The sequence below is a fragment of the Amblyraja radiata genome, chromosome 17 (genome assembly GCF_010909765.2).
Source record: "Amblyraja radiata isolate CabotCenter1 chromosome 17, sAmbRad1.1.pri, whole genome shotgun sequence".
Classification (NCBI taxonomy): domain Eukaryota; kingdom Metazoa; phylum Chordata; class Chondrichthyes; order Rajiformes; family Rajidae; genus Amblyraja; species Amblyraja radiata.
In genome coordinates this window covers 48,253,299-48,277,501 of record NC_045972.1, presented here as the reverse complement: position 1 = coordinate 48,277,501, position 24,203 = coordinate 48,253,299, and the positions used below count along the sequence as shown (strand labels likewise).

The 24,203-nt window shown below is 41.7% G+C and overlaps 2 protein-coding genes across 2 annotated transcripts in view; one reads left to right on the top strand and one right to left on the bottom strand.

Annotated features, from left to right (window-relative positions):
- The window catches only part of tdrd12 (tudor domain containing 12), a 96,603-nt gene extending 91,452 nt beyond the window's left edge, over positions 1-5,151 (top strand). Inside the window, exons 35-38 of the mRNA XM_033036483.1 lie at positions 59-172; positions 251-404; positions 3,330-3,402; positions 4,891-5,151. Of these exons, the coding sequence (XP_032892374.1) occupies positions 59-172; positions 251-404; positions 3,330-3,402; positions 4,891-4,988 (439 nt within the window). The 3' untranslated portion in view covers positions 4,989-5,151. The remainder of the gene's footprint in view (positions 1-58; positions 173-250; positions 405-3,329; positions 3,403-4,890) is intronic.
- A 3,325-nt stretch (positions 5,152-8,476) lies between these two features.
- slc7a9 (solute carrier family 7 member 9) overlaps positions 8,477-24,203 on the bottom strand; it is a 36,241-nt gene continuing 20,514 nt past the window's right edge. The window contains exons 5-12 of the mRNA XM_033036482.1: positions 23,322-23,421; positions 21,975-22,019; positions 20,441-20,564; positions 15,947-16,050; positions 13,096-13,192; positions 12,045-12,194; positions 10,487-10,661; positions 8,477-8,878 (exon numbers count right to left, since the gene is read on the bottom strand). Of these exons, the coding sequence (XP_032892373.1) occupies positions 8,817-8,878; positions 10,487-10,661; positions 12,045-12,194; positions 13,096-13,192; positions 15,947-16,050; positions 20,441-20,564; positions 21,975-22,019; positions 23,322-23,421 (857 nt within the window). The 3' untranslated portion in view covers positions 8,477-8,816. The remainder of the gene's footprint in view (positions 8,879-10,486; positions 10,662-12,044; positions 12,195-13,095; positions 13,193-15,946; positions 16,051-20,440; positions 20,565-21,974; positions 22,020-23,321; positions 23,422-24,203) is intronic.

Genomic DNA, 24,203 nt, shown 5'->3' with positions numbered 1-24,203 from the left:
CAAGGTTATATGATTCAAACCTTCATTCCTTTAACTGACATCTTTCATATTTCTACAGCTTTCACCCTGAAATAAAGTGGCATCAGAAGGATGATCATCTTGTGCTGAATATAAAGTTGCAAAATGTGACACGACACTCATGCAGATTTGATCATTGCAAAGTGATATTCAGGTGTGTAGAATATGTATTACCCACAAAATATATTACAATATTTCATCAATTGATCTGACATTTCTTATTCAAATGCAGTGCCTCTGTTGATGCCAAATTATACATGGCAGATTTGGAACTTCAAGGCAGTATTTTAGAGGGAAAGTGCTCATGTATCATAAAAAACGCAGAGCCTGTCATTACGCTGTTTAAAGAAGAGAGAGGTACCTGGAGCAGTTTGCTGAAACTTAAGGTATGCAATATTTTTTTCTGGCACTCTAAACACTTGGATAGTTATATGAAATGAACCTTGAAATACTTTGCAAAATCTAAACTGAAGATCAAGAGTAACAAAAATAGTCTTGAATCTAATTTATTTTAAAATTATACATGATCCGTGGTTTGAAATTTGACAAAATTGATGCTCACCAAGCAACTCTCCTTTTCCCCATTATCATTTTACTTAATCGCCCATTGCAGTAGAGGAATAGGCCTTTCTGCCCACTCTGTCCATGTTGCCTATCAGGTATCTGTTTATATTCATTCCATTTCCCTTCCATTGGTGATTCCACTGGCAACAGATGCTTATTAAATGCTGTGAGATTACTTGCCACAAACATCCTCACAGGGATTGCCTTCTAGATTCCAACCAGCACCTGGGTGAAAATGTTCTTCCCTGACATCTATCTATCTATATTTAAAACTCTGTGGCTGGCTGGCTGGCTGACTGTGTGTGTTTCTGACTTGTGGCTGCCAGCCTTTGATTCGTTGCTACGCCAACGTCAGACCCTGAAACGCCGAGTTTTTTTCCGTTTCGGTAGAGATTTCACTTGTCATTCCATGTATCCACTCCTCATTAAATTTTGTCGTGTTTATGTACACATTTTCAATAAAATCCTTCTCTCCCCCCCCCCACTCACTCATTTTGTCGCCTGCTGCTGGCGCCCGCATCTCGCCTCAAAGACGCCATTTAAAAACAGCCGCACTGCTGATTCCTGAGCCGCTTGAGTTGGAGGACCACGTCTCCCGTGGGGGCTACGGGTAGGGAACGGCTGCATTGGGGGAGCAGACCCAACGGGTCTGCACTTGGTCTAGTCACTTTTAAACATTTTACCCTTTACTCTAAATCCATGCCCTCTAGTTTTAGATACCTCTGCAGTGAAGAAAGGTGTCCTCTCCCCCAAGAAGAAAAAAACCTTGTTTATCCAATCTTAACTCATAACTGGGCCTGTACTCGCTGGAATTTAGAAGGTTGAGGGGGGACCTCATTGAAACTTACAGAATAAAGAAAGGCGTAGATAGAGTGGATGTGGAAAGGACATTTCCACTGGTGGGAGAGTCTAGGACCAGAGGCCGTAGCCTCAGAATTAAAGGGTACTTTTTTAGAAAGGAGGTGAGGAGGAACTTCTTTAGTCAGAGGGTCGTTAATCAGTGGAACTCATTGCCACAGAGGGCTCTGGAGGCCAAGTCAGTGGATATTTTTAAAGCAGAGTTAGGCAGATTCTTGATTAGAATGGGTGTCAAGGGTTATGGGGAGAAGGCTGGAAAATGGGATTAGAAGGCAGAGATCAGTCATTATTGAATGGTGAAGTAGACTCGATGGGTCGAACAGCCTAATTCTACTCTCCAAGCAAAGCTCTCTTGGTGAATCTCTTCTCCACAAAAAAACTGGAGTAACTCAGCAGGACAGGCAGCATCTCTGGAGAGAAGGAATGGGTGACGTTTCACAGAGTGCTCGAGTAACTCAGCAGGACAGGCAGCATCACCGGAGAGAGGGAATGGGTAACATTTCGGGTCGAGACTCTTCTTCAGACTGGGTTCTGCATCTTATCTTTTCTGAAGTTATACTATAACCTCCCTGTTTTTAAAATCCATGCCCTGGCTAATGAATGCAAATATCCCACACACCATCTTAACCACCTTATTGTGCTGCCACCTTCTTTAATTTTGTTCACTACTGATGTTTTTCCCTCCAATCTGCTGTCAAGATTTTGTTTTTCAGTTCATCTGTACAGTTTCTGTCCTGTTGAAGGCCCTCAGTCCTCTCCCTGCTGTATGATTCTCTTAATTTTTATCCAGCCCTTGATATCCCTTACTTGCTGTATACCTTACAACCTAATGAGAACACATTGGCCCCGAACTCTGTTGAATGATCCCCACTTGCCTGATGTAGACTTACCTGCACGTGGCTGTTCCCATTAGCTTAGTTGGTTCCAGTATAATTATATTGAATTGGCTTTCCTTCATTTCCAGACCATTCCTATCCCTTTCCATAACTTCCTTGAAACCTAGAGAGTTGTGGTCACTACCTACAAAGTGCTCTCCCTCAAACGTAACTGCTAAAAGGAATAGGTGGCATTTCGAGTCGAGACCCCTCTTCAGACTGAAACGATGATCTGGGCAAAGATCCTCGTAACAATGAAAATATAGTTGAATGTATAATTGAAAAACCATGTCGTACTGGCTATTGGATATGATGGAGCTTGGTTATGATGGATAGGATAAGTGCTTCTTTGTCTATTTATAATGAACCAAATAGTTTATTTCAATATTATAAATGTTCTTGAATCTGAATGCACAAAACGTTACTTGCAACTGTTCATTATCAGTAAAAGGTATCTTACTCCAAGTAGAGCAGGGAATGTTAAATTATGTTCCTGGCTGCAGGCTATTGCGAAAGATGGGAAGAGGAAAATGTTTAGGTGCCTTGGTGACAGGACTGAACAAAGAAACTGTTACAAAACTGGAGAGGGATGATGTAACTGAGGGGCCACAGACAAAGCCCATGCTTGGAATTCAGGCCAAGCACCTTCATGCTACAGGGTGTATCCTCAGCCACCAAATGGCTAGAAGGAAAGACTGAAGAAAGCAAGATGTCACTTTAACCTTTATGGGCGACTAATTGCATACCTTGGGTATTCAAGCAATGAATTTCACCGTGACTTGTCACATGAGGCAACAAAACATTCCTTCACTCATTCACCAGGTGTTGCAAGAACAACAAAGTAGTGATATTAGGAGACTTTATCATTACTTAGGATAACTTTGTAACAGTACGAGTTGTATATATTGAGCATCCTGTCTTCTCTCCAAAGATGCCAAGGTGAGGGAATGGTTTCCAATACATATTGGTCATTAACCCTGTAACTGAAGAGTTTGTATTGCAATTGTCTTTCAGAATCCAAATGTTACTTTTGATTTCAACTATTTTGAGGAAATGCCAGATGATGGAACTCTTCCAATTTTCACTGGTAAGGTCCTTTCATCCTAGAGTTACATCTTGTTTCAGTGGGTATGCCAAACCAGTTCAATGAGGACAATGTATTCCAGCACAATGATTAGCATTTTAAACTTGCAGTATTTAATTTGCTCGTGGTCACTAGCTGATCAATATAAGAACCGCATTACTGCTGTAAGTGGCTGGACCACAAAATGAATTGACTTTGGATCATTATCCCCAGTTTTATTGTTGAAATGTTTAAAAGTTGAGATGAACAAAATATTTCTGATATGATGCATTCAATTATTAATACCAGTAACCATGGGTGAACATATGATGAGCATTTGATGGCACTGGGCCTGTACTCGCTGGAATTTGAAGGATGAGCTTCATTGAAACTTACAAATAGTGAAAAGCCTGGATAGAGTGGATGTGGAGAGTTTCCTATAGTGAGAGAGTCTAGGACCAGAGGGTACAACCTCAGAATAAAATGGCGTACTTTTAGAATGGCGATGATGAGTTTCTTTAGTCGGAGGGTGGTGAATCTGGAATTCAAGGCTGTGGAGGCTAAGCCATTGGGTATTTTTAAGGTGGAGATTGACAGATTCTTGATTACTCAGTGGTGTCAGGGGTTATGGGGAGAAGGCAGGAGAATGGGGTTGAGAGGGAAATATAGATCCAGCATGCTTGAATGGCAGAGTAGACTCGGTGGGGCAAATGAACTAATTCTGCTCCTACAATTTATGAACCATGCCCAACCTCCTTCCTTTCACATGCACCAGGTGGATTTTGAAAAGGAGACAGACACATAAATGCACCTAAAAAGACATGCAGCGCTGGAGTAACAGTGGGCCACAAAGCAACTCTGGAGAACATGGATAGGTGACATTTCAGGTCAAATCAGTGTGAAGAAGGGTCCTGACTCGAAACATCACCTGTTCATGTTCTCCCGAGATGCTACCTGATCCTCTGAATTAGTCCAGAACATTGTGTCCCTTTTTGTAAACCAACATCTGCAGGTCCCTATGTCATCATGTAAATCCACCCACTGTTTCGCAGAACCAGCCTCATTACTGGCATCATAATACTAGATAAAGTTGTGCTGAACTTTCTTTGCATTTTGTGACATTTGATTTGAGAAACAGTTGGTTCTTTCTGTGGACCATATATATAGTTACTCTGACTGCCCATGGAGCATTGAGTCTGGAAGGAATATGAGTGGGCCTGTCTAAAGAGAATGGTCCTTGTCCGTGAGTTAAGAAGTGAACATTGCTTTTCAATACCTGACCTAGTACCTCATCGTTCATTGCACCATATCCAGTAGTGCGAGCACTCTTACACTCAGTAACAGACCATACAGATTCAGATACTGTAGGAGAAATGAATTGCCTTTGGATCATTATCCACAGTTTTATTGAAATGTTTTAATAGTTGAGATGAACAAAATATTGCAGATGTGATGCATTCAAATATTGACAATCATGCATTAGCATGTTATTTTTACTTTTGTTTTGTATAGACATGAGAAGTAAAGGACATCCATTGGTGCTAGAACCCATTGTCGATGAATGGAATAGTTTGACAAATGATTATGACAGCTCCGAAGAAGATTATTGAAAATTCTGGTATATTAAAAAAGTTTACGGTCTTAGTTATTCAAATGGCAGTCACTTCAGTAAAGGATTTTGTACCTGTGGTGTTCTTTGTATCTCAGATGTAATTTCTAAATAGTATTTTCTATAAATATAATAAAGTGTAAATTGGTTTTATGTATCCTTTATATTTCAAGAGGCATTCAATGGTTAACATTAGATTTAATGTAAAGATTGTCTTATAAACATAAATGTCTCTCCAAAGACACAAAGTGCTGGAATAACACAGCAGGTTGTGCAGCCTCTCTGGCGAAGCTGATGTTTTAAGTCGAGGCCCTTCTTCAGACTGATTGTAGAAGGGGGAAAGAAAGCTGGAAGATAGGAGGATACAGGTAAGGGGGAGTAATGATAGGTGGCTGGCTGGTCAGAGGACAGGTGTGAGCAAAAGGAGGAAGGAGTTCATGTCAGAAGTGATAGGAGTAGAATTAGGCCATTTGGCCCATCAAGTCTACTCTGCCATTCAAACATTCTGATCTATCTCTCCATTCTCGTGCCTTCTCCCTAGAACCCCTGACATCAATACTAATCAAGAATTTATCTATCTCTGCCTTAGAAATATCCATTGACTTGGTCTGACAGACTTCTGTGGCAAAGAATTCCACAGATTCACCATCCTCTGACTAAAGAAAAGTCCTTTAATGCTGAGGCTGTGACCTCTAGTCCTAGACTCTCCCACCAGTGGAAACATCCTCTCTGCATCCACTTCATCCAGGCATTTCACTATTCGATTTTGATACGTTTCAACACCCCCTCCAGCGAGTACAGGCCCAGTGGGTCAAAGGTTCATCATACGTTAACCCACGCATTCCTGGGATCATTCTTGTAAACCTCCTCTGGACCCTCTCCAGAGCCACCACATCCTTGCTCAGATATGGTGCCCAAAATTGCTCAAATGTTCCAAATGCAGCCTGACCAGCGCCTTATAGAGCCTCAGCATTACTTCCCTGTTTTTGTATTCTAGCCCTCTTGCAATAAACGCTAGCATTCCGTTTGCCTTTACAGCAAGTTTCAAATGTTTAACCTGGAAGGAGGAATGGACCTGGAAGGGGGAAAATGGGTGTAAGTCCAGTGGTGGGTGGTTGGGGGAGGAGGGGTTTAATGTTGTATTCTCCCTCCTGCAATCATTCTGAACAAGGGCCCTGACCCAAAAGGCCACCTATTCATGCTCCCCAGAGATGCTGCCTGACCTGCTGAGTTACTCCAGCACTTTGCCTCTTGTGTTATAAACCAGCAGCTGCAGATCTTTGTTATTTAATCTGTTGATTATTTAATTAATTAGCCCCTAATTACTTCTCCACATCAGTGGATCTTCAGGAAACAAATTGCAGGAATTCTAATTCAAGGCCCTATGTTTAATGACAGAATCAATTTTTGTTTAAAGCCTCAAAATTCTGAAGATTGCAGGTTGATCAAGCATCTCTCTGCCAACGGCTGAAACTAACAGTAGGGGGCAGTAGAGGGTACTTTGCGAAGTTCCACATAATGGTATGAACAGTGCCTTCAAACTCAGGACATATGCAGCAAAGATCCTATAGCGAGCAAGATAGTCCACTCGACGAAAAAGGCGTAGTAATGTCATGGGCAGATTCATTGGCAATCTTCGGCCCCATTTCCGTAACCGGCTTCCGTCTCCACCATAGCGGAGCAAAGATACTAGTGACAGAAGCCGGTTACGGAAACATCCTCGTCAAAATCTTCTCATTTTCTTTCTGCCTCTCTGCCACAGCAAAAAGATGCCTATGTTCCTTCCACAGTGTGTGGGGAGTCTGGCCCGGATCAGCACGGCTGGGACGCTAGTGTATAGTTACAGGGGGGTTGCAATGTATTTTTATGTTATGTTGTCCCTTGTCTGTGTCTGAAATAAAGTTTATCATATGTAAAAATCTGGAGAAATGTGTGTGTGTGTGTGTGTGTTATATGATTATATACATCTATATTACATTAATATATGTGTGTTCTTTCCTACACAATCTAATCAGTTGTATGGTCGCTGAATAAAACCATCCTTAAGTTATACATCATTTTTTAATCTTGCTCAAAACAAATTTTATTTTGTTAAATACTTCATTTAGATTACCCCACCATTACATACAGATCTCATTCCACTCTCTGGCTATTGGGAAAACCAGGCCCATTTTATTGTTGAATAACAATTCCATAGACACAAAAAATTATTAAGGAACATTCCAATAGTAGAGCAACTGGAATCTTCATATTGCTATTATTTTACCAAATACTGCAGTTGTGAACAGTGTGATTAGATGAATTACAGAGTGCAAGTGCAATACAAAAATCAACTCAAACACAGCACATGAGCCATTAAAAAAAGAAAAGTTTAAAAAAAAACATTAAAAAAGACAATTAACAGAATCCTAATTTGTTAACATATTAATCTTTAACAAAATTTAACAGAATTATGAATCTAACCCTATATCACATACACAAACTGTTCCCCCACAATGCCAAGAGGGATTTACAAGTCGGGTCGGGTTACTGAAATGGACGAAAAAAAGGCCCACGTTCTGCTCCGTTGCATACTACACGTCAGCCCATTGCATTTAGCAGGAGTGGTCTATCTTGCTCAGCTATAGGATCTTTGATATGCAGTGTCTGTAATTATTGTAGTTAAATATAGGCTCCAGATATTAGTCTGAATGTTTCATGTTTTGAATTTAATTTTAAGATTAAACTCAACAGAGATAAACATCATTGGGAAAATTAAGTCGCAGAGACATGTGCCTAAAACGATTTGATGGGATACATTGGGATATAGATGAACTGCAGAAATGGGCAGAATAATGGTAGATGGAGTTTAATCCATCTGAGGTGTGAGGTGTTGCACTTTGGGAGGTCAAATGTCTGGGGAAAATATGCAATTAATGGCATGAGCGACAACAGCATTAATGTAAAGAGGGATTGTGGAGTCCAAGTCCATAACTCCCTGAAAGTGGCAACATAAGTAGATAGAGTGTTAAAGAATTGATATGGTATGCTTGCTTTCAAAGATTAGGGCTCTATAGGATTTTGGTTGGGTTACATTTGGAGTATTAGGTGCCATTCTGGTCACGCCATTACAGGAAGGATGTGGAGGCGTTGGAAAGGGTGCAGAGGTTTACCAGAATGATGCCTGGATTAGGAGGTAGTGGATGGAAAAATCAAGCACTAGAGGGCAAAGCTTTACGGTGAGTGGTACAGTTTAAAGGAGATGTGCTGGGCAACTTTGATTTACACAGAGGGTGGTGTGTGCCAGGAACACAAAGCCAAGGGGGGTGATAGTGGCATTGAAGAGACATTTGGATAGGCACACGGATATGTAAAAAAATGGAGGGGGATATGGATTCAGCTCGTACGAGTAAAAAGTAACAATTTTTTTCATCACGAGTATTTCTTTACTCGTGGACATTTTTCACAGTGTTGAAAAAACGTCACGAGTTTACCGGATTTCCCGAGTACCTACCGTTACTTGTACGAGCCGAGACATCCACGAACTCCTACGGACCGCTATGGACATTCACCGAGTTCAAATCAGAGGAAAACTCGGGAGAACTCTTGAATTACCTCGTACTGTGGGACAGGCCCTTTAAGCTCTCAGACTTGGGTAGCATTGGTTAAACAGCTACAGATATGTTAATAATATCCCAAACTGTTCATCAGAATAAATTATTGAATAGTCACCAATATGTCTGAAAATAGTGTCTCAGTGGCACTAAATGTATTTTACATTGTAATCTGCCTCATTCATTCCATCAATGATAATGAGGTAGAGGTGCATTAAGCAATAAGAACAATATTTTTATTTTTCAGTTTCTGTTGGTCCCACCTCCAGGAACAACTGTAGATGCATGGTAATCGGCCCTGGAAATACAACTAAATTATTATCTCCAACTTCAATGAACTTGACAATATTATACAAAGATATTTTATAGTTTAAGGGAAATGTATATCCCAAAAATTCAAAGCAGTTTGTGCAGCAGACTATATTCTCAGATTTATGATTTGCATCAGTCTAATTAATCTGAGATATTGTGATATTTGCTGAAATTCATCTAAATTTATTTTTAACAAATGCCCTTTTGAGAATCAAACAAAGTTCATTATTTTAATCTAAGATTCTCTCTGGTTAATTCAAGTTCTTAAGTAACATGTCAGTTTTTGTCCAACAAGTTTCACATAAGAATTTGAATCTGGGCTCTCCTTATATAAATTTAAAACAACACTGAATGAGATTTACCACCAGGAAACAGTTTAATAACATAATGCCAAGGAATTCTGTCTTAATTCATGTTTATACTATTGTCAAATAATTCTTGTAATTTGAAAAAACAACTATTTGAACAAATGAATACTTTATTGTTAGATGTGACAAGTCACAATGAAATTCCTTGCTTGCATACTCAAGGTATGCAAATAGTCGCCCATAAAGGGCACCTACAAATTTGAAAACACAATAGCATTGATATTCCTAGGATTTAGCTTTAATTCTGCTCAGAAAATGGCAAGATTGCCATAAAGTCATTTAGCATGGAAACAGGCGCTTCAGCCTAACTTGTCCACACGAACCAAGATGCCCCAACTGAGCAATTCCCATTTGGCCGAGTCACCCAATCTATTCCCAGCATGATATTATACACCTCTACAAGATTACCCCTCAGTCTCCTGCACTCCAAGGCTAAAAGCCCTAACCTGCCTAACCTCTCCCTAAAAGCTCAGACCCTCGAGGTCTGGCAACATCCTCGTAAATCTCTGAACGCTTTGCAACTTAAGGGTGATCAGCACTACGCACAATACTCAAGTGCATCCTCACAACTTTTCGTACAACTGTAACATACTTCTATACTCAATTTCCTGACTGGTCCAATGTGCCAAAAGTCTTCTTCACCGAACTGAGAAAAAGATTCTGACTATGCCTCTCACAATTTTGTATAGGTCTCCCTGCAGCCTCTAGAGTACCATAGAAAATAATCCAAGTCTCTCTATACTCTCCATTAGCTAATACCCATGCACTTTGACAGAGGAAGATATCAAACTTGTTTTTACATTTGCATATCTAGTTTCAGGGCAGGAAGAGACCACTCATTGCACACCTTTATTAAGTATTTACCTATGCCTTAATAATATTCAACAATGTTGCTTCATCACCCTAAGGAAAATAGTTCCAAAGACTCATGCACTTCCGTTTCATCTCATGTGTCTTAAAAGGATGACCCCTGATGTAGTGTCTTCCTGGTCAATATCCTTGTACGAGAAAACTCCCTCTCCAACCCATCAAGACCTCTCTTCTAAATTTCAGCAATCACAGGCTTAGCCTGCCCAAATCCGTCATTAGATAAATCACCCATTCCAGGCATTACTCAGATAAGCCTTGGCAGAACTGCTGCCATTGCAGTGATATCGTCTCACAAATAAGCAGATCAGTACTGTGCACGTGACTACAGGTACTAAGCAATTAATTTTACTACTTACTTATTATTCTGCTAATCCAGCTGAAGCGAAAATAAATGAACAGGACGTAAAATATTAGTCCTCCCACAATGAATAATGTACAGTATAGGTATGCCCAGTCTGGGGAGTCAATGATTGGAGCAAGAACCAAGTAAACTGCAATAACAGTTACAATGCATGGAACAATGATGGGAATCTGAAACACAAACACACAGTGAGACTTTAGTGGTTCAAACCTGAAAGATGTAGGCATACCTTCCTCTCAACATTCTCAATTTCAGATGAAGGTGTAATTGGTTCACATATATGTACTTTCCCATTGTCTTGGTGAGTTTTATACTTTATCTCCTTCCAGTTACATTCCACAATCAAAGGCCAGAGTGTTTAGCTACATGTTGGCTAATCATAGTTTAAAAACTGAGCATCCACAGATATACTGTTAACACTGAATCGACCGAAAACAAGCAGCGCTGTTGTGAACAGTCTAAAAACCTAATGAGAAAGCTGTCATTATAATTTACTAGACTAAGTGGGACCCGTTGGGTCCCATGTTCACACGGGAGGGCTGGTCCCCCGACGCAATTGAACTTTTAACTTCATGCCAAAGCAGCCAAACCACCATTTGCAGGCAGCATCTTTTTACTTCAAACCAACCATATTTTCATTTTCAAACCCCATTAAGGGCACTCACAGTTGAGTAGACATGTGTTCAGTGTTATTCAGAGCTCAGAGAAATGTGACCCTCTGGCTTCCTCCAGCTTGCAGACTGAGTGAGGCACACCACTATCGGTTTTATAGTCCCTCCCCCTCCCACCAGCAGGGGCAGCAGAGAGAATGGTGATTTAAAAAAAAACATTAATATCTCTCTGATTTTTCATCGATGGGAAAAATCTTCTGGTCCAGGAAGGCGGACGTGGGCTCTGAGCGAGGTGGTCAAAAATGACGGTCGTAGGTGGCGGCGTTCTCTCGGAAATCGCAGCACAGAAAGCCAAAACCGGTCAAGAACAGACTTTTAGTAATATATAGATTTCATGAATACGTTGATTGCTTGGATCTAATTAAACAAAGTTGTAGAGTCAAGCGAAAGCCTACAAGATGTTTAGTTGGTTAGTTCTACGTCAATGACGGCCATCGCCACCTCAACTCTGCCATGGTGCTTGTGTAAGCCACAAGAGAGTCGGTGAGACAATTAAAAAAAAAATCTAAAACAAAATCTCCAAATGTCAGATATGAAACAACCTATTTCATATGCACTGATGTGGATAACAACAAATCAGAATGGGAAACTTCTGTAGATGCTTCAAATATGAAACAAAAACACAACCCCTGGATGGGTTATCCATGATTGTCAAGGATGAGTTAGCATTTCAGTGCACTAATCTTTCTTCAGAACTGAAATATTAACTCCTCTTCCACAAATGGTGACATTTTAGTTTACTCTTTTACTAATGTAAATTCCTTAAAGAAAAATGTATTTTGTGATCCCTAAAATTCAACAGGTTTGCTGAAAATGAATGCAAATCTTAATGACCAATTGGTCCACGTAATTGAAAGGAAAGAAATGTCATTTACATCTAACCTTAACAGGTCTTCGCAGATTTTTTCTTGTAAATCTCATGACGATTAACGAGAACGTAGTCAGTCCATAAAAAATCCAGGAAGCAAAGCTGAAGTAATTTATAAGAGTGTTGATATCTCCTGGAATTATGTAGATAATAGCTAGAAAGCCCTGTGAAACAGAGTGTAGTGTTAAATAATTTACAGTGAAAAAAAAATAATTAGATTTACATTTAGTGTAGTACTAGCCTTTTTTGAGGAAGTTTACATAATTATAACACCATTTGATAGATACTGCAGGTGATGCACAGGATATGGATAAAACATTGACAAACTAACAAAAGCAGCACATGGTTATAGACAGTGCCCTCCAAAATGTTTGGGACAAAGACCCATCATTTATTTATTTGCCTCTGTACTCCACAATTTAAGATTTGTAAAAGAAAAAGTCACATGTGGTTAAAGTGCACATTGTCAGATTTTAACAAAGGCCATTTTTATACATTTTGGTTTCACCATGTAGAAATTACAGCTGTGTTTATACATAGCCCCCCCATTTCAGGGCACCATAATGTTTGAGACACATGGCTTCACAGGTGTTTGTAATTGCTCAGGTGTGTTTAATTGCCTCCTTCATGCAGGTATGAGAGAGCTCTCAGCACCTAGTCTTTCCTCTAGTTTTTTCCATCACCTTTGGAAACTTTTATTGCTGTTTATCAACATGAGGACCAAAGTTGTGCCAATGAAAGTCAAAGAAGCCATTATGAGACTGAGAAACAAGAATAAAACTGTTAGGGACATCAGCCAACCCTTAGGCTAACCAAAATCAACAGTTTGCAACATAATTAAGAAGAAAGATCTTACTAATCGCAAAAGGACTGGCAGGTCAAGGAAGACCTCCACAGAAGAATTCTCTCTATAATAAAGAAAAAACCCCAAACACCTGTGTGACAGATCAGAAACACTCTTCAGGAGTCAGGTGTAGATTTGTCAATGACCACTGTCCACAGAAGATAGCATGACAGCAGCATTATCACGTTTTGTAATTGTAAATAAAAACATGAATTTCTTACATTAAATATGAGAGCTGGTGAGGGTGTTAAACGTCTGATGTTGATGTATGACAATAACTTAACCATATGACCTTCACGGGCTGTCACATAAGTCAGCCTGTTAAGAAAAGTAAAGTCAAAACAGACCTCCACAGTTACGTCAAGTTTGTCTGCAGCTAACTTCAATGTTCTAAAGTAAGTTTAAAAGAAAATATTCCGCTCAGAAAAGAAGACATGAAATTGGTGTGAAAATATTCTAAATCAGTTGATGTGGTGGTTGGTGGAAGTAGGGCCGCAGAGAAGTGAATCTTAGCCCAATGCTGGGAAACTAAGATCAAAGGAATGGTCATACTAAATATGCCGTCATTCCTGGGCATCAAGGTGTGGTCTCTCTGGAGCAGAGAATGCCAAAAGGTAACACGGGTGAGGTATATAAAATTATGAGGGTATAGACAGGGCGGATTACAATATTTTCCCTTCATCAAAGATAGATAAAACTAGAGGACATAGGTCAACGGAGATGTTGGCGGGCGGGTGAATAGAGATTTAGAGGGGTTATAAATGAGGTCTTCCTCATCCAGAAAGTGCTAAGCACCATGATGTACACTGCCACAGAGACTGACTGAGCCTGTGCTGCTGACATTTCACAAGTGTCTACATGAACACCCAAATCACTTAGACATTCCCAAAATCCATCCTCAGATTGTCTGAAAGAGTAACTGGAAATGGTTGAAATAGGCATAGGAACAAAATGAGTGATTAAGTAGTGTGTTAGTTTGAGTTGATAATGGGGAAAGCTGGTCATGAGGGGTGTAATAAATACTTTTGTCACAGGATGCTGCTTTTTTTTTTTTAATGACGGACGAGGTATTTTTTTTAATGACGAAGAGTAGGGATTAATGGGTCAGTGCTGGGACCACAGCTATTTACAATATACATCAATGATTTGGATGAAGGGATTCAAAGTAACATTAGAAAATTTGCTGATGACACCAAGCTGGGTGGCAGTGTGAACTGTGAGGAGGATGCTATGAGAATGCAGGGTGACTTGGACAGGTTGGGGGAGTGGGCAGATGCATGGCAGATTAAGTTTAATGCGGATAAATGTGAGGTTATCCACTTTGGTAGCAAAAACAGGAAGGCTGATTACTATCTAAATGGCACCAAGTTGGGAAATGGGGAAGTACAACGGGATATGGGGGTCCTTGTTCATCAGGCTATGAAATTAATCATGCAGGTACAGCAGGCAGTGAAGAAAGCGAATGGTATGTTGGCCTTTATAACAAGAGGAATCCAATATAGGAGCAAAGAGGTCCTTCTACAGTTGTACAGAGCCCTAGTGAGACCACACCTGGAGTATTGTGTGCAGTTTTGTTCCCCTAATTTGAGGAAGGACATTCTTGCAATTGAGGGAATGCAGCGTAGGTTTACAAGGTTAATTCCCGGGATGGTGGGACTGTCATATGCTGAGAGAATGGAGCAGCTGGGCTTGTACACTCTGGAGTTTAGAAGGACGAGAGGGAATCTCGTTGAAACATTTAAGATTGTTAAGGGTTTGGACACGCTAGAGGCAGGAAACATGTTCCCGATGTTGGGGGAGTCCAGAATCAGGGGCCACAGTTTAAGAATAAGGAATAAGCCATTTAGAACGGAGACGAGGAAACACTTTCTCACAGAGAGTGGTGAGTCTGTGGAATTTTCTGCCTCAGAGGACAGTGGAGGCAGGTTCTCAGGATGCTTTCAAGAGAGCTAGATAGGGCTCTTAAAGATAGCGGAGTCAGGGAATATGGGGAGAAGGCAGGAACGGGGTACTGATTGGGGATGATCAACCATGATCACATTGAATGGCGGTGCTGACTCGAAGGGCCGAATGGCCTACTCCTGCACCTATTGTCTATTGTCTTAATTCATGGCCCGAACATGTGTCACAATTGCAGGTCCTTTCCCAGAAACTCACAGAGTCTCCAATATTGATGTACAAAGTTCTGCTGGCCACTGAATCTGAATGATAAGCAGGTTCTTCAACAAACCAGCTACAAACTTCAGCTAGCAAAATATCTATCTTTGAACAATCTATGTTATCATTGGCATCCATCACAGAACTGCACAGCACAGAAATAAATGACATTTCAATCAATCTGTGTCGGAAGCCCCAGCCTGGAGCACAGAAATAGTTCATGAAGGATTATTTCCTAATGCTAAGATCAGTTTTGGGAATTTTCCAAGTCTCATTTGATAGTCTGGGCCAGACTAGACATTTAAACAGAGATCTGCCACTTACTAAATATTCCAATCAGAAATAGACAAGAACCATATGATATTGATGAGATTGATAATTGATTTATTTATCAATACGTAAGGAACAGCAGTGGTAAGAGACTGGAGCAGTTGGACATGCAGTAATTGGCAGGGGGAGAGTGGGACAGGACATGTCTGGGGTAAACTCGGACCAGCAATCCAGAATGAATATAGAGTGGAAATCATTGCTGCTTGGTGTGTGAAATGGGAGTAGGGATTGGACCAGTTATCTGGGAGGACGAGGAGAAAACACTACTGATGTGAGGGCAGAGAGACTTGATCACAACCATCGAATTACTTAAACAATGCAGAAGTATTTCTGCTCTTGGGTTATAGAAAATGGCATAAAAAGTATGTACCTGCTCTCAAGTCCAAGAGTTGTGGGTGTTTGTCGACAAAGAAAACTCAGCAAGACAGTGTTGAATTAAACTCTCTACTGAAATATTGACAATATGCAGCATTTATATCGCAGTCCTACCTTTTGAGATGCTAGTTCATAAACAGTGTTTGCATTAGTAGATGACTTGTTCAGACACACGTTCAGAGAATATACTGTTGTAAAATAACTCTTTACCTGCCGGCTGTGAAACAGGAACCATTTGCAGCCCCTAAGGTAGAAAATACGACAAAGAGTGGAACTACCCAAGAGACGGGAGTGAGGATTCGATCTCCAAAAGTCTGTGCAATAAATAAAAATGATTACCAACAAAACAGAATGTTTCAGACATATTTATATTCATAATATTCATAGTGCTATTCATAAAAGTAGATGAAATATGAGCAGAAATATTTTTCCAGAGTGAAGCAGGAGGGGGCAGTTTGGATTTTAGAATGCAAGCATAAGAATCTTCCACTTTCAGTTTTAGAAACATAGAAAATAGGTGCAGGAGTAGGCCATTCGGCCCCTTCGAACCAGCAACGCCATTCAATATCATGACCGATTATCCAGAATCAGTACCCCGTTCCTGCTTTCTCCCCATATCCCTTGATTCTGTTAGCCATAAAAACTAAATCTAACTCTCTCTTGAAAACATGCAGTGAATTGGCCTCCACTGCCTTCTGTGGCAGAGAATTACACAGGTTCGCAACTCTCTGGGTGAAAAAGGTTTTTCTCATCTCAGTCCCTAAATGGCCTACCCCTTATTCTTAAACAGTGACCCCTGGTTCTGGATTCCCCTAACATCGGGAACATTTTTCCTGCATCTAGCCTGTCCAATCCCTTAATAATTTTATTAATGTTGATTTCGTTTTATTTAATTAATGAAATAAGTTTTTTAAATGGCAATTTTACCATCTCTATTTTTATCATTTGTCCCATTACAACACCCTTGTGTTTTGCACTCTCATCATTTAATCAGTTTTACATTTAATTCTATCACAGATTTTTCGTTCTGAACCTTGCTTCACCTTCGTGTCACATCTCATAGACTTCCCCGTTCCGATGGAAGGTCAAATGTCTGAAACATTAATTCTGTTTCACTCCCCATTTGAAGGGCTGGGGTTTCCAGTATTTTTAACTTTTATCCATGATATATTACTTCACTGGCACCATTATCTCTCTGATGTATGAGTGGATAAGGCAGTGTTGGTACTGGATGAATTAAAAATAGATGAAGATGTGGCATTTAAAGGGCTGGCCGCCAACCAAATGGGACAATATCCAAGCTCAGATGAAATGCATCTTACACTGATGAGGGGAGAATTGGTAGAAATCGCAGAAGTTCTGGTAATCATTTCCTCAAATGAAGATGCGCTAGAGGACAGGAGGATTCTAAATGTTAGATGATTTTTGAATGAGATTAACCACCATTAACCATCCAATCAGCCGAATGGAAGGAAACTTCCACAGAAACATCTAGGCACAACAGCAACTCAACAGCGGCCGCAGCGCCAGAGACCCGGGCCTGACCCCAACCACGGACGAAACACAAGCCTGCACACAATGCAGCACCACAGTTGCCGAGAATGTTTATAGCAAGTGACCTATGACCTGTGCATGCTCAGCCAGAATACCGAACTCACTTATTCCCTGTTCACATGAGGGGAAATAGTACATTGAGCCTTTTTTATGGGAGAATTTGATTTCAGGGTGAGCCTTATTGCAATTGTATTGGTGAGACTGCACCTAGAATATAGTGTACAACATTGGTCTCTTTACCCAAGAAAACATATACCATTGTTTACTTGCAGAGAAGATTCATTAGAATGGTTTGAGGATTGGCGGATTTAGGAATGAGAGGCAATCTTATAAAAACATGACATTCTTAAAGAGCTTCTCAGACCAGGTTAATTATTAATTATTAGATTCATTAGATTGTAGATGAATCAATGGATGTTGTCCCCGAATGAGGAGTCTGTCAATTCATGGTCAGTCTGCTCAAGACCACGATGGGAAGATAATCTTTCATCAGATGATGATGAATCTTTGGGTTTCTATTAAGAGCCTGTCCCACCACACATGGTGGCTTGAGGCGTAGGGCCGCGCGGGGCCAGTCCCACTTCCAACCGCTGAGGCGTCTGGAGTTGCGCGGGACTGGTCCCGACATCATACTCACCAATCAGCTGGGCAGGAGGCGGGCCGACTGAATTTGGACGTTGCACGGCGTCGGGCGGTGACGTCATCACGCAACGCCACGCGCTAGGCGTACGCCGTCAAGACGCTGCGTACGGCCTCAATGCGCCTGCGGGCCAACAGGCCGTTGGCGAGCTGAATTTTCGGACAGTGCAGGATTTTCAGAGCCCCGCGCGATGTCGGGACCAGCCCCGCACAACTCCATACGCCTCCGCGGTTCGAAGTGGGACCGGCGCCGTATGCCTCAAGCGACCACGTTTGGTCGCGCTAGACGCATGCAATCGCATGCTGGTGGGAGAGGCTCTTTACTGTATGGGGTTGAGTTGCTTCTTCTTCTTGCGTATGGCGTGCACAGCCTAAAGTTGTAGGACAACTTGTTCTATTTAATCTTTTATTTGATTGTGCATGCCAGGTTGATTGCATTCGTCAAAACAGGGCGGACCACGTGAAGGTTGCAATCACCCACCCTGGTTCAGTTGCTGAGTACAATTAAGACAGACCTCAATATTTGTTTGGATATCAAATCCTTCAAGGGACATTGAGTTATTGCAGGAATCCAACAGACCCGGGCCACGCTCTCATTTCGCCACTACATTGGGAAGAAGCTGCAGGAATCTGAAAATGGTGACCACCAGGTGGAACACCTTCATCCCAACAATGACCAGGCTCTTGAACACCAGAGAATGCTAACTAAACAGGTAGACAAAAATGCTGGAGAAACTCAGCGGGTGCAGCAGCATCTATGGAGCGAGGGAAATAGTCAACTTTTCGGGCCGAAACCCCTTGGCTTTCGGCCCAAAACGTTGCCTATTTCCCAAGGGTTTCGACCCGAGACTTTGCCTATTTCCTTCGCTCCATAGATAGAAACATAGAAAATAGGTGCAGGAGTAGGCCATTCGGCCCTTCGTGCCTGCACCGCCATTCAATATGATAATGGCTGATCATCCAACTCAGTATCCTGTACCTGCCTTCTCTCCATATCCCCTGATCCCTTTAGCCACAAGGGCCACATCTAACTCCCTCTTAAATATAGCCAATGAACTGGCCTCAACTACCTTCTGTGGCAGAGAATTCCAGAGATTCACCATTCTCGGTATAAAAAAATGATTTTCTGATCTCGGTCCTAAATGATTTCCCCCTTATCCTTAAACTGTGACCCCGTGTTCTGGGATGCTGCCGCACCCGCTGAGTTTCTCCAGCACTTTTCCCTACCTTCGATTTTCCAGCATCTGCAGTTCCTTCTTAAACACGCTAACTAAACAATAATCTGTCTACTGTTTTGGTTGCACTAAGGACTTGGGGCTTTTAGCAATAATAGTTGGGGTTTTCAATTCATTGCATTTTTTTTATTTAGCATCTTATCTGTGAGTATTGTGTTTACAGGCCTGATATGCTGTTGCAAGAATTTCATTCTTCCGTTGTCAGTACATCTGACAATTAAGCACTGTTGACTCTTAGACCCTTGAGGAGAAAGGCCAATCTTAATCTTATTGAATGCGAGCCAGCACAGAGATTTGCCAACCTATTCTTATGTCCTTACGTTCTCTACAATGTCCTTTATCTTGTGAAACTTCCTTCAATAGCAGATTGAAGGTCGCAGGGAGCACCATTTGCTTTCTCAACGGCCGTCCTATTAGTTGGAACAATGCCTTGTGTCAGGTTGCAGACTGGCATATTATATGCAGAGCTAATAGGCCAAAAACAATTAGGAACAGTGCACTGTGTGTGTATGAGAATTTAAATACAATAAATGGCAATTAACAGTGTTTTATACATCTCTAAAATGTTATGGAGTCTTTCAACTAGTCTTAAGGGGTTGGACAGGCTAGATGCAGGAAGATAGTTCCCGATGTTGGGGAAGTCCAGAACAAGGGGTCACAGTTTAAGGATAAGGGGGAAATCTTTTAGGACCGAGATGAGAAAAACATTTTTCACACAGAGAGTGATGAATCTGCGGAATTCTCTGCCACAGAAGGTAGTTGAGGCCAGTTCATTGACTTTATTTAAGAGGGAGTTAGATGTGGCCCTTGTGGCTAAAGGGATTAGATTAGATTAGATTAGATAGCCTTTATTGTCATTCAGACCGAAGTCTGAACGAAATTGAAGCAGTCATACATACAATACAATACAATACAATAAAAAACAACAATAAACACATATTAACATCCACCACAGTGAGTCCACCCAGCATCTCCTCACTGTGATGGAGGCAAAAGTCTTAGGTCTCCAGTCTCTTCCCTCCACTTCTCCCTCTGCGCTGAGGCGATACCCCCCGGGCGATGTTACATCAGGGCGTATGGAGAGAAGGCAGGTACAGGATACTGAGTTGGATGATCAGCCATGATCATATTGAATGGCGGTGCAGGCTCGAAGGGCCGAATGGCCTACTCCTGCACCTATTGTCTATGTATCTATGTAAATAATACCTGAAAAAATGTCTGGGAAGAATTTCCAAACAGAATTTGAAGATGGACAAACAATTAAAGTAACACTTACCACAGCCACGGCAGAAGATTGCAGTAATTCAGTGGGAGTCATTGCAGCGAAATAGGCGATGTTCACCAGGACGTAACAAAAAGTAACCAGAGGAATACCGATGATGATGGCGAGTGGTAAATCTCTGCCCAATATATTAGTTCTCATTAGAATCAGTGTGAACATCAAACATTTAGTTTAGGAAAGAACTGCAGATGCTGGTTTGAATTGAAGGCAGACACAAAATGCTGGAGTAACTCAGCAGGACAGGCAGCATCTCTGGAGAGAGGGAATGGGTGACGTTTCGGGTTGAGACCCTTCTTCAGACTGATGTCAGGAGTGGGCGGGACAGAGATAGAATGTAGTCTGAGACAGTAAGACTGGGAAGGGGGAGGGGATGGAGAGAGAGGGACAGCAAGGGCTATCTGAAGTTAGAGAAGTCAATATTCATACCGCTGGGGTGTAAACTACCCAAGCAAAGTATGAGGTGCTGTTCCTCCAATTTGCGCTGGGCCTCACTCTGACAATGGAGGAAGTCCAGGACAGAAAGGCCAGATTGGGAATGAGAGGGGGAGATAAAGTGCTGAGCAACCGGGAGATCAGAGGTTTAGGTGGACTGAGCAGAGGTGTTCAGCGAAACAATCGCCGAGCCTGTGCTTTGTCTCGCTGATGTCGAGAAGTTGACACCTCTGCTTCACTGCAAAGACTGTCGTGGTCCTTGGATGGAGTTGAGGGAGGAGGTATAGGGACAGGTGTTGCATCTTCTGCAGTTACAGGGGGAAGTACCTGGGGAGGGGGTGGGAAGGGTGGGAAGGGACGAGTTGACCAGGGAGTTGCAGAGGGAACGGTCTCTGTAAAAAGCAGAAAGGGGTGGAGATGGGAAAATCCCACTACTGGCCACATCTTCCCATCTCCACCCCTTTCTGCTTTCTGCAGAGACCCTTTAGACCCAACTCCCCCTCCCATTCCCAGTCTGACCTTTCTGTCCTGGGCCTCCTCCATTGTCAGAGTGAGGCCCAGCGCAAATTGGAGGAACAGCACCTCATGTTTTATTTGAGAAGCTTACACCCCAGCAGGATGAACATTGACTTCTCTAACTTCAAATAGCCCTTGCTTTTCCTCTCCCCCCATCCTCTCCCCCTTACCAGTTCTCCCACCAGTCTGACTGTCTCCAACCCTTTAATGTAGTTTAGTTCAGAGAAGCAGGCCCTTCGGCCCACTGAGTCCGCCCAGACTTGTGATCCAGGCACATTAACACTATCCTACACACACTAGGGACAATTTACACACACACCAAGCCAATTACCCTTCACCCCTGTACGTCTACAGTGTGGGAGGAAACCGAAGATCTTGGAGAGAACCCACGCGGTCACGGGGAGAACGTACAAACTCCGTACAGACAGCACCTGTAGTCGGGATCGAACCCGGTTCTCCCGCTGATTTACTCCAGCATTTTGAGTCTACCTTCGGTTTAAACCAGCATCTGCAGTTCCTTCCTACACATAAATATGAGGTCCAACATTTGAATTGTTTTAGTTGCAAAATGTGATCTTACCTGTAAGGATTCTTCAGTTCCTCTGTGATAAAGTTGAGTTGATTCCTAGGTGCAAGTAAAACATTAATAATACGACATTAATCCAAACTAGCTTCCTGTTTTCGATTGTTAAAATATTTTTGAAGTGCTTGCTATAGTTTAAAGACCAACGCATCATGAATCGATAGCTTTATTCATTAATGAAAAGCAATATTTTATTTTATTGTACTATGAGTTTCATCTTTGTTTTGGCCCATATCCATTCTTCCATGCTTCCTCCTTTTTCCTGACCACAACCTCAGTTTCACTCATTATGCAAGCATCTTTAATCGTACCAGCCTTGCCCTTCACTCTGACAGGGACATGCATGCCCATAACTCTTGATATCACTTTTAAAAGCATCCCAGTTACTAGACCCACAAACAACCCACTCTCATCAAATTTGGCGAGTTCCTGCCTAACACGTCAAAGTTGGCCTTGCCCCAATTCAGAAACTTGTGACTCCATCCTGCCTTTATCCTCAACTATTTTAAGACTAGTGGTCGCAGGTCCCAAAAGCTGACCCATGGACACCAGTCACTTGCTCTTCCTAAGAGTAGATCGAGCTTTGTCCTCTCCCTTGTAGTAATCTTCACATATTGCCCAAGGAAACATATCTGAACACATTTACAAATTCCACCCTAACGAAGCTCTTGGCTCTTAGCCAGTCCCGGTCTATATTGGGAAAGTTAAACTCCCCAACTATGACCACTTTATTCATCTTGCAGGTGTCTGTAATCTCCCACCATATTCATTCTTCTAATTCCTGTTGATGATTTGGGGGCCAATAGCACATTCCCAACAAGGTTTTATTTCTCTGTTCCATACAGCCACACTGGACAAACCATCAGTAATGTCATCTTAGATTACTGTCGTGACATTCTCCTTAATCACTCATTTTTTACCTCCCACCTCTGCCTCTCCTGTAACATTGTACCCTGGATCATTAAGCTGTCAGTCCTGTCCACCTCTTAGCCAGATTGCACAAGATGCTCCATCTACACTAGTCCCACCTGCCCGTGTTTGGTCTATATACCTCTAAACCTGTTCTATCCAAGTGTCTTTTAAATGTTGTGACATCACCTGCCTCAACTACCTCCTGTGGCAGCTCTTTGTGTACACTCACCGACCACTCATGGAAAGGTTGCCCCTCAGCTTCATATTAAATGTTTCCCCTCTCATCTTAAGTCATCAGCCTACAGAAAGACAAAGCTGCCTTGTGAGCTTGGTACAGCCATGCTTACTGCAATCTCTTATTGTATCTACCCAATTATCTATTGAGTTAATTATGCAACCAAATGGACAAATGTAGCAATGGAAGTGACTTACCACCCATCATATGCCCACATTCCATTATAAAATGCCAAACCAATCGAACCAAAGGAGGTCTGAGATCCAGCAAATGAATTTTCAAAGTTCTGTGTATTTCCTGCAAAGATTAACATTGCCAGATTTTAAACGATTGCTTCAAGCTTTGAAATTTACGGAGTCATTATTAATGTTACATTAAACTTTTAAGAAAAGGCCGTAATGGCCAACCATTGTCACCTGCACAGAATAACCAGGGCGGCCAATGGATCCAATCTGTTTGCAACATCGACCAGGTCTTATTTGCTCATTTGAGAGGAAATTAAAAACGTTGTACTTACTCTTGGATCAGAGCAGACACTTGGTATCTATGCCGACATGTACTTACTCTTGGATCAGAGCAGAGACACTTGGTATCTATGCCAACATTTTGCCTTCAAACATTGCTACAATTAATTCTTGAGAATTTACATTATGGTTGAAGTGCACTCAAATTAATTTGTCTTTAATTATGTAGTAATTTGAGATATTTGTTTTATTCTCCACTTGAAAAGTGTACACCCGTTAAATCTAATTAATTTGATCAAAGATTGAAAATGTTTTACTAAATCCTTTTGATCAAGAATAGAAGCTGAGCAAATTAACCAAAACAGTATAAAAGTCAAACTATAGAGACATTACATACAAAGACAGCAAGACAAATTTGTGTCTATTTTTCTGATAATACTAGACTAAGTGGGACCCGTTGGGTCCCAGCATCACACAGGAGGGCTGGTCATCCAACGCAATATTCCACCTCTCCACCAATTCCATTATTGGTGGCCAGTTGGGGGGGGGGGGGGGGGGGGGGCTTCCTGGAGCGCTAGTATGGGTGTTGTGGGCTGAAGGGACTGGTTTCCAGAG